This window comes from Scylla paramamosain, chromosome 12, assembly GCF_035594125.1.
Source record: "Scylla paramamosain isolate STU-SP2022 chromosome 12, ASM3559412v1, whole genome shotgun sequence".
NCBI lineage: Eukaryota > Metazoa > Arthropoda > Malacostraca > Decapoda > Portunidae > Scylla > Scylla paramamosain.
Genome location: NC_087162.1, coordinates 26,349,306 through 26,369,362, shown reverse-complemented (window position 1 = coordinate 26,369,362; position 20,057 = coordinate 26,349,306). Strand labels below are relative to the sequence as shown.

Genomic DNA, 20,057 nt, shown 5'->3' with positions numbered 1-20,057 from the left:
TTGATCAGGTAACTCGTTAGATGTCTGTGTGGTGCAGGTGTGGAGACCCTCACGCTGCACCACGGTGGGTTAGGTGCACACGTACCGCATTTACAATACATAGCAAGGAAATGAGCTCTACATAAGATAATCTATTTGCCATATGCATCCAATAGAAAAATATATAAGGAGATTTCAATATCAACTAAAAAATAATCCAAGCAAATGAAAGAGTTTCAAAGAACATAACTGAGATTTTTTATATATTTTTTTTTTACAATTATCATATATATATATATATATATATATATATATATATATATATATATATATATATATATATATATATATATATATATATATATATATATATATATATATATATATATATATATATATATATATATATATATATATATATATATATTTTTTTTTTTTTTTTTTTTTTTTTTTTTCTTTAGGACAATATCTGCTACTGGAGTGGTGGTGACTGTGGTAGAAGTTCATCCCTATGAGGACGTGATGAATGACAAGACAGGGGACAAGGAGAACCACCACGCAAAGAGTGTGGTCTCCGCCCTTCACCGAGGCCTGCACTCGTCTGGCAATGCTGCGTGTCGTGTTTTCATCGTGGACCACACTGACGGCAATGCCTCGGCGGCTGTCTGGTCAGTCCTCACAAGTGCTCGTCACATTATAGTTATTTGAAGCTACGTATAAGTGTAATTCATTAATATTCTACAATTGTATTATTGTAATTAATGCATGACACTGTGCACGTATGTGTGCATGTACAGGCTGCTGCAGCAGGGTGAGCTGTGGCGGCGGCCGGAGACCCGCGTGCTGGTGCTGGGGGACACAAGTAACGTGGACGTGCTCCTGCAACACTCAGCGCTGCGCAACACCCAGCACGCCCTGTACATCACCCCCGCCAGGACCACGACTCACGCACTCTGGGCGACGGGAGAGCTTCCTGGTGCGTGGCTGCTGAAGCTGTTCACTTGACAGTCTGGGTGTTGTCGTGACAAACATACGTGTGTGACAAAGATATTTGTCTGTGGCCAGGACTGTGTGGGGCTGTGAAGATTTTGCGGCGATGTCTGCAGTGCGGCAGCGGTCAGCCACAAGTGCACCTCTTACATGACTGGAGCCCCGCAGGTGGTCTTCCTGCAAACCTCACCTTTTTTCAAGGTAAGGGATATGTAAAAATATCTAGATATAAATAAATAAATAAATAAATATATATATATATATATATATATATATATATATATATATATATATATATATATATATATATATATATATATATATATATATATATATATATATATATATATATATATATATATAGTGTGTGTGTGTGTGTGTGTGTGTGTGTGTGTGTGTGTGTGTGTGTGTGTGTGTGTGTGTGTGTGTGGGCGGGAGGGTGTGTTTTACAGGTGTAATTCTTCTCTCTTTAGATCGCTTCAGACTGACAGGACGTACGCTGAGGGTTGTAGCTAAAACCTACTTCCCTTACTTCCACTATGAGCGTGTGAGTGACAAGCCCGGAACTCTGGTGCTTCCCAGGGACTCCCTCAACGCAAGGATGATAGCGGCCATTGCCACTGCATACAATTTTACGTAATATTTGTAAAAATTGTTTCCTCCACTGAGATATCCTGACAATATCATACTCAGTTTGCGTGACAAATTAATGCAACACGACAAAATTTAGGCAATTATACGCCTCGTCTCAAAGATGATCACCAGAGCCTCTTTGATCAGACATGACGTCAAGTAATACTGTTCTGTTCCTGTTCATCAGGTACGAAGTGCGGGAGCCCGAGGATGGGGAGTGGGGCTTGCCAGCTGGCGGCGGCAACTGGACTGGTCTCATCGGCACGCTGCAGCACGAGAAGGCAGACTTCTCGGTGGATCTGACAGTGACCCTCCAGAGAGCTGAAGTGGTAGATTTTTCTGTAATATACATTGATGAGCCAGTAGCAATTTTTTCGTCAAAACCGAAGCCTCTGCCTGAGTATCTGTCGCTGGTCAGACCTCTGGAAGGTTAGGGACCACTGAACGATGCAAGTGTGAATCTCTCCAGAGCTCTAAATTTTCATGACTTATATTTACATCTACAAAACCCGTCAAAATAGTGAACACAAATACGAATTGCTTCATGGGGCAGGAGAGGTTTGGCTGAGCGTGGTGGTTGGCGTCATACTGTGGAGCACTTCTCTGTGGCTGATGCAGAAACTGGGGCAGAAAGTTATGCATGGACGGCGCAGTGCAAGCTTCGCCTCGTCCGTCTTCTATGGCTGGGGTCTGCTGCTCGAGGACCACCCTTACGACCCTCCCACCAACCTCACGGGCCAGGCAAGACTATAACTTTGTTCATTTCATTCATCCTTATCTGGTTTACCTCACAGACTGCCTCATCCTCATCTCCCCACTTACGAGGTTCACAGTCGTCAGCTTTGGAAGAGTGATGAAATATGATTCAGACTTATATTTACATAGTGAATTTCACGTAAATAATTCATATTTCTTTTACATTGTAATTCTGTACACCTATTGTGTTTTGCTGGAAGCACTTTAGTACAGTGTACAATTTCAGTCCATTTGAAACTATAAATTAATGGCAGATTTAACAAACTACGAAGAACTGTAAGTGTGCAATAATAGTTAAGCCATTACTGAGGAACTGGGATAAGGTAACACACGCTGAACATAGTATATTTGTAATGGTTGCTGATCTTATAAAGTTTTGAATGTATATCTATGTCCATATATGGTCAATTCTACCGTTCACCTATCATCAATCTGTTGTATTGTCAGTAGATTAATTTAATCAATCACTTTAACTTTTTTTTTTTACTGTACTCACAATTCCTCTGTGATTTGTCAGTTCTATTATTTTCTATATGTGAAAAATAATCTTCTATTATATGTAATGCAGTCCCTTCCAGATTCTCGTAGGGTTTTGGCTGATCGTCTGCTTCATAGTGACAACAGCCTACAGATCGTCCCTGATTTCTCACCTGGTGGTGCAGGACCTGTCAGATGCTATTGACAACATGAACGATCTTGTCGAGAGAGGGAATAGCGAGGATTGGACCTGGGGAGTCAGAAGGATGACCGGATCACTCAAGTCATACCTCAGCACGAGTCAAGACCCTGCAATGCTCGAAGTGTACCAGAAGATGAGAGTAAGAGGAAGTTGTTATTCGTAATCAAAACACACCAAGTAGGGCCAATAACACAAAAAATGGCGTAGATCACCAATAGTGCAAAAGAAAAGGCGAAATTTTAAAACTAATATGAAGCAGAAAGTAGATGAGTGTACTGCCAATCTTTTCTTACGAAAATCAAACGCACTTCAAGCAACTCTTTGCAGTCCCGAGTTTGCTTTGCCTGAAGATAGGCAGGCCACTGTACTGATACTTCATGGAATTATTTTCCTTTTGACAGACCGTAGGTATTAAGGAGGGTTTGGAGAAAGTGGTGAGAGGAGGCTTCTCTTACATATTCAACTACTACTACATTAAGCCTGTCATTGACACAGAGTACACAGACGGAAGGGGATACAGTCCAATATATTCCAGCAAGACTATGTATCCACTTTTCTCTGGAAACGCTTGGGCATTTCGGTAAAATAATATTTCTTTCCAAGTGTACCACACACACACACACACACACGCGCGCGCGCACGCACGCACTCACGCACGCACGCACGCACGCACGCACGACACCCCCTCACAACACAAACACACACACACACACACACACACACACTTGAAGGCAGAGTTGCCATTCTGTGCGCCGGTTAAGTTACAAAGTCACAATTCCACGATTTACGTCCTGTACCTGCATGTTCCCTGCTTGGTGGCAATGGTTGAAGAATGAAAGAAGCCAATCACTTTATCTTCCCAAGGACCGGGAGTCAAACTTGGGATCTCTGCACAATTAAAAGAAAATAAAAGAAGAGAGCATGATATTGGTGAATACATCAATCATTCCTTTCACTATTTAAGCTGTGTGGTGTGGATGTGGGTGTGGTTTTACATATATGTATGCTGCCCCATTATTTACTGGATGAGATAATCAACTTAACTAACATCCTTTTCAAAAAATAAATAAATAAAAATACAGTGAAATTTTTTTTATCAGTTTCACTGTCTCGTGTCGCCAGTCCCGGCGCTCCCTTCCAGGACGATCTGAGCAAAGGCATACAGAATATCTTGGAGGGAGGTTTGGTCGCCTTCTGGATGAATGACGTCATCAGAGGATACGTGAGAGAGGAGGGGAAGAGAGCAGGGAAAGGCGGCACAGGAATACAGCAGCTTTCCTTCAGCACGGTGAGGGAATTCCACGCCTGGCCTCGTCACTCAGATCTGGTCATGTTGTGAGAACAAGGACTACCTTGATATACAGAAATACTATTAATTATAATTAATTATACTGGATTAACTTTGGCAGGGTGAAGACGAGGAAGCGGTGCTGCGGCTCACTCATATGCAGGGCACATTCTACACACTGCTCCTGGGCCACGCCGCCGCCTCACTCGTCCACCTCGCGGAGCACCTGCTGGCCTGCCGCCCGCTGTGACTCGGCCTGCTCGCTTCACTGTGTGTTGTGGTGCTTCAGTTTACTGCAGTGAGGTACCGTGTTGTACGTCATTGCTTATCCTCTGCAGCACATTCTAGACTCTGAGCCGTCATGATAAGCTGTAGCTATTCTAGATGTGCATATCTAGGATAGTTAACGAGAGAAGACTCTCCATCAAGAATATAGGAATGGTTATAATTGGACAGAAAGAGAGCCTGCAAAACATGTATCATGCAGAGACGAGGACTCGAGTTTGCACGGAACATGAGGTTTTGAATAAAACAATAAATAAGTAAATGAATAACATAGTAAAGACATAACTGCATATTGTATACGTACAGAGATGCCATCAGGGCCAGTAAAGGAACCAATAACTTCCTTTTGTTTCATGTATTCCCTGTCCTGTGTGTAGTGGCCAACAGATATGGAGTTAATAAACAAGATATGTCGTTCCCAAGTTTATCAATGAATGCCGGCAATCATAATCATCTCTGTTGCAGTCACACAGCCGAGATACCGCAGAATATTGCTCTCATATGCGTCAGAGAATATTACAAGGAAAACCTGAACCGTTCACTTGTCACTCAGCTCTAATTTTGATGAAAGGTAAAAAATATAGCAATCCGAACACAATAATAAAACTTGAGAAGGCATGTGCCCACATTATGGCACAGAGAGAGAGAGAGAGAGAGAGAGAGAGAGAGAGAGAGAGAGAGAGAGAGAGAGAGAGAGCCATAATGCACCATGCTAAATCTATACACATTTGGCTTCCATTTCAATCAATGCCATTTTTTTTTTTCGTGTAAAATTCAAGTTGTAGCGAGATCTTTTATTATCCAAGAAGGCAAGAAACTTCCTGGGTTGCTGTACGACAACTTGATACATTGCGAGGTGCACATAAAGGTTCGCAACATCTGGCCGACCGCCCACTCACGCTAGACATGAGTCTGCTCTCCGCTCGCCCTTCCCTTGCTCTTCGTTGCTCTTGCTTTTCTCAGCTGGTAAGTGAGAGGAAGACTGGATATAATACTATGCCAGTGCAGTAAGTGATGTTTCGTATTTCTGTCGTCTCTCTGTCTGTTGTTCAAAAGCCAGTATTGTGTACAGTAAGCTTTGCAAAAGTGTCAGTCATCACATCTCAGCAGACAAGTTTCCAGGCAAGGCATTCGGGAGAAGTATTGACTAGGATGGCACAGAAATCCTTTCTTTACAAAGGGACGGGACAAACAGACATGCGACTCTATTACGTTCAGAAATATTTTGTGTACTGCATGCATGAGCCAGCGAGACTCTTGTACTCAAAGGCTCATCAGTGCATAGGAACACAAGGGAAGCTGCAAGAAGACAGTAGGCCTACACGTGGTGTTCCCTGTACAAAACATATCTACCTACATCCACCTGCCGTCCCGATTCATACAGTCGTCTGATCTTGTTCTTAAATCTCCTTGTTGACTCAGCATAAACAACCTGTTGAAAGAGGAAAAACAGACGAAGACAACGCATGCAAACGCCACTGTTTGAAAACTAATTAAAAGCATTTTTTGGGGGGTGGGGGGTGAGAAGGAACTCTGGCCAAGGGCAATAAAAAAGGCGAAAAAAAGCCCACTAAAGGTGCTAGTCCTTGAAGAAAAATCCAGAATTATGAGAGCTGTCTTAAAACCTTCCTCTTGAAAGAACTTGTCACAAGTAAAAGGAAATACAAAAACAAGCAGAGAGTTCCAGCTCAGATAAATATATTCAGTTATCAAATAACATCTAAAAATATGGAAAATTAAATAGATATCACAGCAATCCCTTTACTTCACTGGTCTTCATTGTGTGTCCACCCGTCACGCTCCTGACATCTCTGCCACCTTGTTGATGCATATGCCCCACGCTGGCCATCACTGTGCTGCTGCTCCTGCTCTGCTTGTGGCCATCCCTCTCTCTCTCCTTAACACACACACACACACACACACACACACACACACACACACACACACACACACATACACACACATACACACATCCCATGGTTCATTATCTGCGTCTGTAAATGAGGATTTTATTATCAGCAGACCTTTCCGCATAATAAAAATCTTGTACATATTGTGAGCGACTCTTAGGTGGCAATAAACTATTCGAACTTGAACTTGGAAAACACACACGTTCGTCAAGCTGCAAGTCGTTATTCACAACTTTATCACTGCTTCAAGATACACCAGCGCAAATATGTTAGTAAAGCAGTGTCTTCAACCCTCCGCCACCTTCACTGGTTGGTGGTTTGGATAAGTCAACCTTAAAATTGCAACGCAAGTTTTTTTCTTTTTTTTTTATTTATTAATTTTCATTTATTCGTTTTCTTTTTTTTTTTTAAGTTAGAGTAATATAGCTTCCTTATTGTTCTCTCTCTCTCTCTCTCTCTCTCTCTCTCTCTCTCTCTCTCAGCTTTCGAGTGAGTAGCAACTGACAGTCGTATTCCCCTTGGAAGGGACGTCTCTTTGTGTGCCGGAGGGAAGACAGTCCTTTCCCTCCACCTCTGACAGTGTTGTGAATGTGTCTGTTTCCAATGCACGAGACTTGATCTTATGAAGGAAGGTACCTTTCTCCACAAGCTGTAAAACTTCCACTTTCGAATTATGTTTAAGTCTTACAGAGCTTACGAGTTACAGCAAAAGACAGTGATATTCTGTCACAGTTAATGAGTTTTCTTATTTAACGTTAGATCTCGCGATATCTGTCCCGCGCTGCTGTGGCGTCATGATATTTGAGTACTTCATTAATGAAATACATCTTCATTGCGGATCCACTGAGCTTTTAACGGTTTGTTTTTACAGCCTTGCATAATCTGTAACGGAACATTTACACAATGGGACGCTGTTCGTACAACGAGACTGATCCTGCAGAGCGGCTGTTGTTCACGTGGCTCTGGTCTGGAGGAGTGTCGTTTAGGAGCATAGCCAAGCAAACCAGGAGGAGTCCCACCACCGTGCGGAGGTGGGTGCGCCGCCTGTTGGGGGAAGACTTAAGCGGAATGAGATATAACCAGATGGATGTTATACCCCAGATGTCTTACAATGATACTGATAATGTGTGCTTCCTTAAATATTTCGAGGACACTTCTTCAAACATGATGGGGAGTAATTTATGTGATATGTATGATACAAGATTAACTTGCCCCAAAATTATCCTGTAAAGAAACTCATTCCTAAGGGTAAACACTATATAATATGAAATTAGTAGTAAAAATAAATGAATTGATCTTTGTTTCTGTAAATCCTAACAGTATTCGAATGTGAACAACATACCAAACACATAGTTCAGTTAAGACGATTGAAGCAACAGTATTAGTTTCGTTATACAACAACGCCAGGCCTTTTTTTATTATAACGTCAGCATTTCGTTGAAAGTTAACAAAAACTCGAGTGAGGGAATTGTTATAAGATTTGAAGCTCTCATGATGGCACAAGTAAGTTGCCAGCGATCGCTAAACCACAGCTGAAGAGAAGCCCGCCGCGAAGATTCAAAACATACGCCGCGAAAATTCATGATTACGTAAGCGATTACCGCGTCAGGGGATATGAGAGACTTGATTATATAAGGGATCGCAGGGGTTTAGGGGTTAAATAGCGTTGAGAGAACACACTAGCAATCTGCACATCACCGGTACTGTAACGCCAATATTAAAGAAAGGCTGATGGCGAGAGGTAGTGGCTGGGAATCGAAACCCTTGACATAACACTCAAGGGGACGCAGCTCTCAACCATATTGCCAAACACCTCTGTGCCGCACCTCTATTTCTTTCAAAAGGCTCCACTTGAAGCTACACGGGTGTTTTGACGGTTTTAGAGACAGATCATCAACATTTCTACATTACTGAAAGGAAAAACACTTTTGAGAATACGGTTAATCATCTCTGTGGCCTTGAAAATAGTCGCGGTGAGAGAACAAAGTGTTTCCAAATACGTGAGTCTGTCATCGAACCCAAATGCTCATCAGCTCAATTTTATATTCTCCTTGAATTCCCGCTGGTACACGAATTTCCCTCTTTCTTTCATTCAATTTTCAACTATTGGGGTTCTAATTGGTTTACATGTCAAGTTTTCCCTTCATGAGTTTCTATTTTCTGAGCAAAGTGAGCCACAGCTTGTTTCTCGAAGGTCTCTGCTTGTTTCCTGTTGTTCCGGCGTTTATCGGGGATAATACGAGTACCTCTTATCCTGCCAAAGGCACAAATCTTCCCCAGTATCTGAGAGGGAATGAATATTCTGTCTGGGGAGCCACCAAGACATGGGTGCCTCAGTTGATAACATCAGTCAAGGCTGCCGACCACTCTCTTGACATCCACACATCCACTTTCGTATACTTCTGCAGCGCGTCACGAACCAAGAGGAGCTAAAACACGAAAGAAAAAATGGCGCAAGAATGGAGAAAAGTAGAACGAAGAAATTAAGGAGGAATAAAGAGAGATAAAAAGAAGGAATTAAAGAGGACAGAAGAAAAGAAGCAGGAAGATATGAAGGAGGAAACAAGATAACAACATCATAACAATTACCAAGATTACAAGAAGTTATCGCAAGCTGATCAACAATATCATATCATTCCCTTGATCACAGAAAAGGTTCTTGGAAAACTCGGGACATCAAAGATCGTGCAACACAGGACACAACACACCAAGACTCCTGCCTGAGTCTTGGCCTACTGAGTCACGCCGTAATCTTTGTCTTATGTATTACTAAAGTTATTTTCCGCGGTACACTTATTGAAAAAATGTTGTGTTGGTTAGTATACCCTCCTCCTCCTCCTCCTCCTCCTCCTCCTCCTCCTCCTCCTCCTTCTCCTCCTCCTTATCCCTTTCATTGCCTATTATGTAGCTTTAACTTTTTTTTTCATTTTATTTCAAGACACATAATTGTCGTAAGTTCTTGATTACCGACAATTGAAGTAATAGATCAGTCTGTAATGTCCCGCATATAAAGTGAATAAAATATAATATACGTATCCCCTTCATACGATTGGTTACATATATTCAGTCGTAAATCGAGAAGTCGTATATCGAGGCCCAGTTATCATTGGTTAAATGGAGATACCTTTTTGATTCCGCCTAAGTCGCCAAAACACACACACACACACACACACACACACACACACACACACACACACACACACACACACACAAACCCCTATACATAAGGAATAATGATGAAAATCAATCAATTAACATATAGATGCACATCCTACATAAAAACAACTTTAAATAATGGCATAGTAAGTTACGAAAAGTGTAGATTTACAAATTACCATTCTGATATTTACTTGCCATCGCTTATCATTCACAGCGAGACAGGTGCAGAATTATGAATAATCCTTGGTTCATAGCAACACAGTTTGTGCTGCATAATCACAAGCGATCGCATGAGACAGAACAAATGCCTATCAACAAGTCACTCGCTCAGTTGATCGGCTGGCGGGCGGGCTGGCTGGTTATTTCTCTCATATAAACCAGCTGTCCCCTCGCCACCGTCCAGCTGTCCATCAACAAGTCACTCTGACACTAATGATTGTCCTTTGTGTTGCTCAACTACACTCCTCATATCCCAGAGAACACTCAGGACACTCCATTGGATTTTTCAGTCACTGGCAACACCTCAGTCTCAGAGTAACTGGACGAGATACTAATGGAAATTCTTGCAGTTCCTGTTGCAAAGTCATCTACACTCCTCGTATCCCAGACAACACTCGCAACACTAGATTGCACTTTTGAGTCACTTGCAAACCCTGAATCTCAGAATAACCGGAAAAAATACAGCACCAGCTCCAGCACTCTGCCATCGTTACCACGACAAAGCACTCCAGAACACTTACTTAGCGGTCAGTAAGCGTGGTTCACTATACCATCATAGGATTTTGATTTCATATACACACACACACACACACACACACACACACACACACACACACACACACACACACACACACACACACACACACATTGGACTGAACTTACCATAAGGATCGGCTTACAGTTTTGATTTACATTCCTCTGCTTTCGCCCACACCAGCTCAAAGGTCTGCTGGTACAGCACTGTTGCCTGGCCTGACAACACTGGTCAACTACAGAGTGTACCAAACTGCCGCGACTTCTTTGGCCGCGACAGTGATCATAATGAAACCTTGGAAGTAACTGAAGGAGTGTGTGTGTGTGTGTGTGTGTGTGTGTGTGTGTGTGTGTGTGTGTGTGTGTGTGTGTGTGTGTGTGTGTGTGTGTAACGCTTCTTCTCATGTTCCAATACAGCGCAATGATGAGTGCAACAGCTGTGCTTCAGTTCTTTCTTCTGAATTTCGCGCTGTCAGCAGTTAGATTTCAAGGTGGCGGCGTAGGACAAGGGTTCAAGACTACGTGTGGCTGGAAGAATGTGGTGGTGCAGGGCACCGGGCAGGTGGTGGAGAGCTACCTGGCACAGTGTCATGTCGTGTTGGCTTCTCCAGGCCCCTCATCTGTGCTAGCAGACCTGCTCAGGTAACTCTTATGTGTTTGTATGCAGGAATATAGGATGACATTGATTGGAGCTGAGAGAGACTTATCCAGACTGAAAAGATGCTAACATGACGTAGATCTTCAGTAAATGTTGAGGTGTGTAAACAAGGATTATTGCACAGGGCAAAGCTACCATCACTGTAAGAGAGAGATCAATTAAGCATCATATTCCGCTCTGTCTTGCTCGCTGGTAATAAACGATAAAGGCATACTGCGGATCTTCCTTGACACTACGCTTTAGAAGCCATGATGTTACTACGGCAAATGCAGGAAGAGAACCCCGGTCAACCAGAATCCTTGCTGTAAAAGATGGAAGGCTTTTGACTTCAGTAGCGGACAAAGAAAACTTAATGGAAGTGTCTGGGTTATTTGATGCAAGTCGATGCAAGATGACTAAATGTCCTGCACTAGACTCAGGTAACAAGAAAAGAATCGAAACTGGACATGATCTGAAGACATCCGTTACGAACCTTACTTCTCTTTGGTGAACAGAATGAATAATACATGTAAACCAATGCTGACACTGTTCTCTTCAGCATCATTAAGTCCATGCATCACACACCCTCTTTTCTCAGAATTCTAAGAACATCTGGTACTGGAGTGGTGGTGACTGTGGTGGAAGTTCATCCCTATGGGGACGTGATGAATGACAAGACAGGGGACAAGGAGAACCACCACGCAAAGAGTGTGGTCTCCGCCCTTCACCGAGGCCTGCACTCGTCTGGCAATGCTGCGTGTCGTGTTTTCATCGTGGACCACACTGACGGCAATGCCTCGGCGGCTGTCTGGTCAGTCCTCACAAGTGCTCGTCACATCATAGTTATTTGAAGCTACGTATAAGTGCAATTCATTAATATTCTACACTTGTATTATTGTAATTAATGCATGACACTGTGCACGTATGTGTGCATGTACAGGCTGCTGCAGCAGGGTGAGCTGTGGCGGCGGCCTGAGACCCGCGTGCTGGTGCTGGGGGACCCAAGCAACGTGGACGTGCTCCTGCAACACTCAGCGCTGCGCAACACCCAGCACGCCCTGTACATCACCCCCGCCAGGGCCGCGACACACGCACACTGGGCGACGGGAGAGCTTCCTGGTGCGTGGCTGCTGAAGCTGTTCACTTGACAGTCTGAGTGTTGTCGTGACAAACATACGTGTGTGACAAAGATATTTGTCTGTGGCCAGGACTGTGCGGGGCTGTGAAGATGTACCGGCGATGTCTGCAGTGCGGCAGCGGTCAGCCACGACTGCACCTCTTGCATGACTGGAGCCCCGCAGGCGGTCTTTCCGCAAACTTCACCTTTTTTCAAGGTAAGGGAGAAGAATTTTGCGTATTAAGCATAATTCACTTTAGGAACGATATTGTTATACCCAATGTATATATATATATATATATATATATATATATATATATATATATATATATATATATATATATATATATATATATATATATATATATATATATATATATATATATATATATATATATATATATATATATATATATATTTTTTATTTATACATTTCTTGTGAGAAGTTCTAATGACGTTAGCAATGTAATGGTGGCTCTCTGACCATTCACCTTCCAAAACACTAGGGAGGGAGAATCAGCAGGAAAGGTGGCGTCCACCATATGGTAAAGTGTGCTTTAAGTCTTCAGGTGCTGCTGTTGTCATTCCTACAGAGTACGTACTCGTAAGCAGTACTAAGCACACACCGATGGTTGTTTGCACAGATGTAGCGAACAAGGTAACTTTCTCCATTCCTGACCTTTCACCAATCACAGCAGGACTCCGCAACATAAGAAGCTCGGAGGGTCACTTCCGAACTAAACATTGGCTGAGGAGGTGCAATTTTAAATTTTATGAGACTATGATTATGTTCTCTCTCTCTCTCTCTCTCTCTCTCTCTCTCTCTCTCTCTCTCTCTCTCTCTCTCTCTCTCTCTCTCTCTCTCTCTCTCTCGTGTGTGTGTGTGTGTGTGTGTGTGGAACACACATGTGTGAAGATTTTATTTGTGGTTGTGATTGGAGTCGTTATCTGTGACACACACACACACACACACACACACACACACACACTGCTGGCCAGCCCAGTGGTATCGTTCTCGACTGTCATTTGGCAAGCTACAGTTCGCTCCTCGCTCAGAATGCTCACACACGCACATACACACACACACACACACACAGACAAATGAGTAGTTGTATACTGTCCTCCGTGACTAAAAGGACGGGATGAGCAGCGTCTGGAAGGCCACATCCTTACCCACATACTGAGCCAAGTAACCTGTAAGCTCTGCTCGAGATAGTAAAGCTATCTCAGCTCAGCACGTGATCGTGAAGAGCTCGGTGATCAATTACATACACACCAACCAAATATTATACAGTGTATTATAGTACAGTGTAGTATAGTACACGTATATTATATTCTCATTTCAGATCGCGTCAGACTGACGGGACGCACGCTGAGGGTTGTGGCTAAGAACTACTTCCCCTACTTCCGCTACGAGCGTGTGAGTGACGAGCCCGGCACTCTGGTGCTGCCCAGGGACTCCCTCAACGCAAGGATGATAGCGGCCATTGCCACTGCATATAATTTTACGTAATTTTTTTCTGGTAAAATTACTTCTACATATATAGTATACGTATATAACTGCACTCAAGAGGGCATGGTTCGAATCCCCGACCAGTGCAAACTTCGGCTTTTCTCCCTCCGTGCCACATCACGGATCATTCAGCAGAGGACGGGTACTGGATATGTTTGAAGAAGTACCAATTGTACAACTCGACAAGAACAGAGTGCCACCAATCAAGGAAACGGTTATAATACTATTGCCGTTTTTCTCGCAGCCTAATGAATGTCATCCCCTTTACACAGGCACCTTAACACTCAAGACAAGATTTAAAAATTAAGACCTTTCTATCTTGTTGCAGTGCACAGGTGTATGCGCAGACAACTAACTGTAAATTGTCTGGCGTGAGCCCTAGCCACGTAGCCGAGCTCACTCCAACACTTCCCCGAATGTTAAGGCGCTGTCAAACCATGCACCTCACCATCCTGCAGGGCTTAGAGCGTCCTTAGAGAACTGTTTACCAACAATGTGTCGTTGATCAGACATGACGTCAAGTAATAATGGTCTGTTCCTGTTCATCAGGTACGAAGTGCGGGAGCCCGAGGATGGGGAGTGGGGCTTGCCAGCTGGCGGCGGCAACTGGACTGGTCTCATCGGCACGCTGCAGCACGAGAAGGCAGACTTCTCAGTGGATCTGACAGTGACCGGCCAGAGAGCCGAGGCAGTAGATTTTTCCACAATATACATAGATGAACCAGGAGTAATTCTATCGTCAAAACCGAAGCCTCTGCCTGAATATCTGTCGCTGGTCAGACCTCTGGAAGGTTAGGATCCCCTAAGGCCGCGTTTACACCGAGCGAATCGATTCGAATAATTTCATAAGGAATCACTTGATCGAGTCATTCTGAGTTCCCACTGCCTTAGTCAAATTGTCAGAATCAACAGGCAGTAGTGTTTAGGCTGCCTTTGATGAGTATGGACGTAGATGCTCTCACTGAAATAGCAGTGTTGCTGTGGAGGCGGCGGCGCAGTCATGGGCGTCAAACAAGAGTATGGGTGCACGAATTCAATACTAGGAGACCTGAATTTGGGAGCTTTGGATATTTATTCCCATTTTTGGTTAACAATCCAGAGTTTTTTTTTTTAATGAACACAGAACAATTTAAAATATTTGTTGATTTGACTGCATCCCCCTCTCAGTGAACAGGATCACAAGGATCATGTGTAAGACGTCTCTCTGGTACTCAATGATCAGGTCGTACGAAAACATGATGCTCACTCCTTATCGGAATCGCCGTGACTGATGAATAAGTGTTCCCTCGCGAATCACTGACTCTGAATCGCCATGAATCGGCAAGATTTGAGTTGACATGATTCGCTTGGTGTAAACGGTTACATTTAAATTAGTGTGGTGAACCAAAATGAGTCATAAATCGTGTTGATTCTTCATGAATTGAATCAAATCGATTCGCTTGGTGTAGACACGGCCTAAAGAAGGAACACACACACTCACACACACTGTTCCTCAATAAAAACGAACCTCAATATACCGGATATCGGACATAACAGATGACCAAATCCATTCTGGATATCCATCAGACACATTGATGTGTAAACGATGTATCCAGTGAGTATCTGGTGTGCTGGCGAGGCAGTCGTCCGTCCTGCCGCCAGCCGACAGACATGTGACCGCTTGTTTGGGAGTTTGAGACATATACAATAGATTTCCTGAAGCACCGTATTCCTGCACATGACACCCTTTATTCATGGACCTGTGCTTGGTGTGCCCCTCGGTAGCACCGCCCCCACATGCATTACTGCACAGCTCCCTCTTGTACACCGGCCATCGTCCAGTAATCCCTCGGCTATATCAGCCCATCAGATATAAGGGATAATGGAATATACCAGATGACCCTTCCCCTAAATCTTTCATCACATCGAGGGGCTACTCTCTACAATATTCTGATCATTGCATAAATCTTACATTTTCATCAACAAAACCCGTCAAAATAGTGAACACAAATACGAATTGCTTCATGGGGCAGGAGAGGTTTGGCTGAGCGTGGTGGGTGGCGTCATACTGTGGAGCACTTCTCTGTGGCTGATGCAGAAACTGGGGCAGAAAGTTATGCATGGACGGCGCAGTGCAAGCTTTGCCTCGTCCGTCTTCTATGGCTGGGGTCTGCTGCTCGAGGACCACCCTTACGACCCTCCCACCAACCTCACGGGCCAGGCAAGATTAAGTATATTTCAATTCAAATTTCAGAGCGGCATGATAAAACTAGTAATTGGTTCAAAAGTTTCATTCGTAATGGCATTTGGTCGTTCTAACATGCTTTGAAGTACATGTATTCAGAGCACAGTTACAGGTCCACAACCAAGACCAAAGGCTTCATCCAACACAGCCATCTAAACATGAAATACACACTGTTATTTACACGAGGGTTCACTAGTTGTTACGTTCATTCCCTCATCACTCACTGGCAAACTCTGAAATTCTATGCCTTTTTCCCATTTAACTCTTAACTGGGACTAAATAAATCTTTGCTTTCGGAATCCTTGCACCAATACATTTAGTAAGCACTGACGATTATAATTTTATTTATCGCATTTTTATCATTTTATTTGTACATGTTATTTTTACCAGTGATCAGTCCTCTGCACATTTAATACACGATACCAATAATAGTAATAAAAAATATTATTAATGCCACTTCCAGATTCTCGTAGGATTTTGGCTGATCGTCTGCTTCATAGTGACAACAGCCTACAGATCGTCCCTAATTTCTCACCTGGTGGTGCAGGACCTGTCAGATGCTATTGACGACATGAACGATCTTGCCGAGAGAGGGAATAGCGAGGGTTGGACCTGGGGAGTCAGAAGGATGACCGGATCATTTAAGGCATATCTAAGTTCAAGTCTGGATCCTGCAATGCTTGAAGTGTACCAAAAGATGCAAGTAAGAGGAAAACTATCAACACACACACACACACACACACACACACACACACACACACGTATAACTTTCCTCATCCTGATCGTGCCGGATATCGGCAAATGACAGGCTTAGTTATGCATGGCTTTGATGAACAGCTTGGTTTCACTTTCACTGTTTGTTCATACGAGTACTGCTCAATGTTTCAGAGATGTTTGAAGCACAACACAACCACAGCTCAGCGTCTACGTCTTCGTCTCAAACAAACCTGAACCCGAGTTACAGTGTCAAGTTTCAAACGTCCTTATTTTCGTTCACCGCTACACACACATTGTTGTTCAGCTTTGAAAAATAATCAATTGACTAATTAATTTGTTTGTTACCTATTTTTATTCATTTCTGACTTCATTTACTTATTATCATGTTTTGACAGACCGTCGACATCAGAGAAGGCCTGGACAAAGTGGTGAGAGGAGGCTTCTCTTACATATTCAACTACTACTACATCAAGCCTGTCATCGAGACAGAGTACACGGACGGAAGAGGCTACAGTCCCATCTACTTCGGAAAGACGCTGTATCCTCTCTTCTCCGGGAACGCTTGGGCATTTCGGTAAAAGGAATAATTATAATGATGATAAATCGACACTCACACACACACACACACACACACACACACACTGTACACAGTGTGTGTGTGTGTGTGTGGTATTCTGCTTTGTTACTAAGTGTATGTACTATTCAATTCAACTAACATTTTTTTTGGCGAAAAACGTACATACACATGTACGTACAAAGTAATATTTTTATCAATTTCACTGTCTCGTGTCGCCAGTCCCGGCGCTCCCTTCCAGGACGATCTGAGCAAAGGCATACAGAATATCTTGGAGGGAGGTTTGGTCGCCTTCTGGATGAATGACGTCATCAGAGGATACGTGAGAGAGGAGGGGAAGAGAGCAGGGAAAGGCGGCACAGGAATACAGCAGCTTTCCTTCAGCACGGTGAGGGAATTCCACGCCTGGCCTCGTCACTCAGATCTGGTCGTGTTGTGAGAACAAGGACTACCTTGATATACAGAAATACTATTAATTATAATTAATTATACTGGATTAACTTTGGCAGGGTGAAGACGAGGAAGCGGTGCTGCGGCTCACTCATATGCAGGGCACATTCTACACACTGCTCCTGGGCCACGCCGCCGCCTCACTCGTCCACCTCGCGGAGCACCTGCTGGCCTGCCGCCCGCTGTGACTCAGCCTGCTCGCGGTGCAGTCTTCATTGTGTGTTGTGGTGCTTCAGTTTACTGCAGTGAGGTGGTGCGTTTATAGTATATATTTTTTTTTCATGTAGCAGTCCTTGAAGGTGTGCTGTCTGCACCACTACTCCCCGTGTACAAAGATGCTCGTACGTCCAATAAAGGAATAAATATTTTCTTGTGCTTCATATATTTCCTAGTACTGACATGCTTCTATGAGCATAGCGGGGCAGAATGACTGGCTGTGGAGTTCTGGATATAAAGTGTCATGTTTAGGTTGAATATCGCTGATAATTACTATCACTAGATTATCGTCCCTCCACAATATAGAGTTGGCTTTTCGGAAATGTCGCAGTCAGCGGCATTTTCAAACCTCGTCACGGGAGGGTATGGGACTGAACCCTCAGTGAATAAAGGACAACCTTCGCTCAGTATATCCACCTCTCTCTCTCTCTCTCTCTCTCTCTCTCTCTCTCTCTCTCTCTCTCTCTCTCTCTCTCTCTCTCTCTCTCTCTCTCTCTCTCTCTCTCTCTCTTATATATATATATATATATATATATATATATATATATATATATATATATATATATATATATATATATATATATATATATATATATATATATATATATATATATATATATATATATATATATATATATATATATGTGTGTGTGTGATGCGTGGACAAGTATGACGCAAGACTGGTGACTCAGCCAATAAGGAACCATGATAACTATATTTGTTATCGTGTTTTATCTGTCAGTGCTCAATGATACTCGCCATGTTGCATCCTTATGCAGCGAAGGCTTTACTTGTACACAGTGGTCAGTAACCAGCAATCGTCGTTAAGGTGAAAGGAAAGAGAAAAATGTTAATCTTATTCCTTTATAAGCTTTTACTTTTCCTTTCAGTCATCGAGATTGATTTTCTATGCATGTTATTTTACTGATTTCTTTCCGTTCAGTTTGTATGACACGTATGCCTATAATCAATAAAGTGTCTGTGATTACGTGCCTCACTAACTAACCATTATGTTTGAAGTCATTATGTTTGAAGTCATACACAGGATATAATTTTGAGGGGTATTCGCTGAGATCGCCTACATTTTTTGAGGAAGTTATTATGCTCAGATGGAAATGGTAAATGTAAGGCCATATAAAGAGAAGGGAAGAGTCACATGTTGGAGGGAAGAGTGACAGAGAGACCAAGAGGAAGACCAAAGAGATGGAGAGACTGTGTGAGAGAGGTCTTCACAGAGAAGCGACTGTGGGAGAACGATGTGAACGACCGGCCTGGTGGAGGACAACTGTCAAAACATCGACTCAAAACAAACGTGAGAAAAGATATCAAGAAAAAAGAGGAGAACAATAGTCGTAAATATTACCGAACAACGTACTTCAATCGTGATCAACTCGACTGACCTCACGACTCCCCATTCTGTTCACGAAGGCCAGTCCTTGATGAAATGATCCCCGAAAAACAATAACGAGAGTTGTTCAGACATTTAGACAAGTTGGAGGGGGAGATGGGAGGAAAACACAGGTGTATGGAGTTGAGTTTATTCCCGACCGGTTTCGCCTACAGCTTGGGAACTGAAGAGGCTGTAGGCGAACCGGTTGGGAATAAACTCAACTCCATACACCTGTGTTTTCCTCTCACCTCCCAATAAAGAGAGTCTTTAATACCAAAATGGAGAAGAGTGAGGAAGCCACCAGGAAGGAGACAAAGCTAATCTTTATTGGATGATTTAGTGAATTAAGTAGAAGGAGCAACTTTGAGATTAACTCCATTAGGATAATGTAGGTACACAAGTGCATGCAATCACAGTACAATCAAATGCATGGACTCGCTTCAAGACTGTGACACTAGCAACACTCGCATGGGCTGCCAGGAAACCCATGTAGGAAGTATATTTGTAAGAAAAGAAGTGATCAAGTGCTTTAAATAAGTTAGAATAAAGGGAAACCTGGTATTCTTTTCCTCATCTAGTAATAATAAAAATGGTCGGCTTCATTTTATCGATATATAATTATTATCAGACAATAAATCATTGCACGAACGTTTGACGTTAATTTCTTTCAATCACGGAAATGCTCAGTTCAGAATGGCAGTATGAACAATGATATCATTTTCGTGATAAACAGATGTAGATGAAACGAGAGATACTGTCCTATCTCACCTGTCGATAACGAGATTTA

The 20,057-nt window shown here is 42.9% G+C and overlaps 2 protein-coding genes across 3 annotated transcripts; both read left to right on the top strand.

The window, feature by feature from the left end:
* The first annotated feature begins 455 nt into the window (after positions 1 to 455).
* Positions 456 to 2,470, top strand: LOC135105461 (glutamate receptor ionotropic, delta-2-like). The gene is made up of 4 exons (XM_064013585.1): positions 456 to 955; positions 1,045 to 1,170; positions 1,443 to 1,605; positions 1,790 to 2,470. Exons 1-4 carry the CDS (start codon positions 745 to 747, stop codon positions 2,034 to 2,036), a joined length of 747 nt encoding a protein of 248 aa, XP_063869655.1. The 5' UTR covers positions 456 to 744; the 3' UTR covers positions 2,037 to 2,470.
* A 2,111-nt stretch (positions 2,471 to 4,581) lies between these two features.
* LOC135106001 (glutamate receptor ionotropic, delta-2-like) lies at positions 4,582 to 18,055 on the top strand. Of its 2 annotated transcripts, XM_064014752.1 has the most exons (12): positions 4,582 to 5,576; positions 10,850 to 11,074; positions 11,668 to 11,880; positions 12,010 to 12,188; positions 12,278 to 12,403; positions 13,533 to 13,695; positions 14,249 to 14,490; positions 15,712 to 15,899; positions 16,387 to 16,626; positions 17,036 to 17,214; positions 17,437 to 17,602; positions 17,724 to 18,055. In XM_064014752.1, the coding sequence occupies exons 2-12, from the start codon at positions 10,854 to 10,856 to the stop codon at positions 17,850 to 17,852; spliced, it is 2,046 nt and encodes a 681-aa protein (XP_063870822.1). In that variant the 5' UTR covers positions 4,582 to 5,576; positions 10,850 to 10,853; the 3' UTR covers positions 17,853 to 18,055. The 2 variants fall into 2 exon arrangements, with proteins under 2 accessions (XP_063870822.1, XP_063870823.1); XM_064014753.1 differs by lacking the exons at positions 4,582 to 5,576; positions 17,437 to 17,602; positions 17,724 to 18,055 and having other exon boundaries at positions 9,422 to 11,074; positions 16,812 to 17,172.
* The last annotated feature ends 2,002 nt before the right edge of the window (positions 18,056 to 20,057 follow it).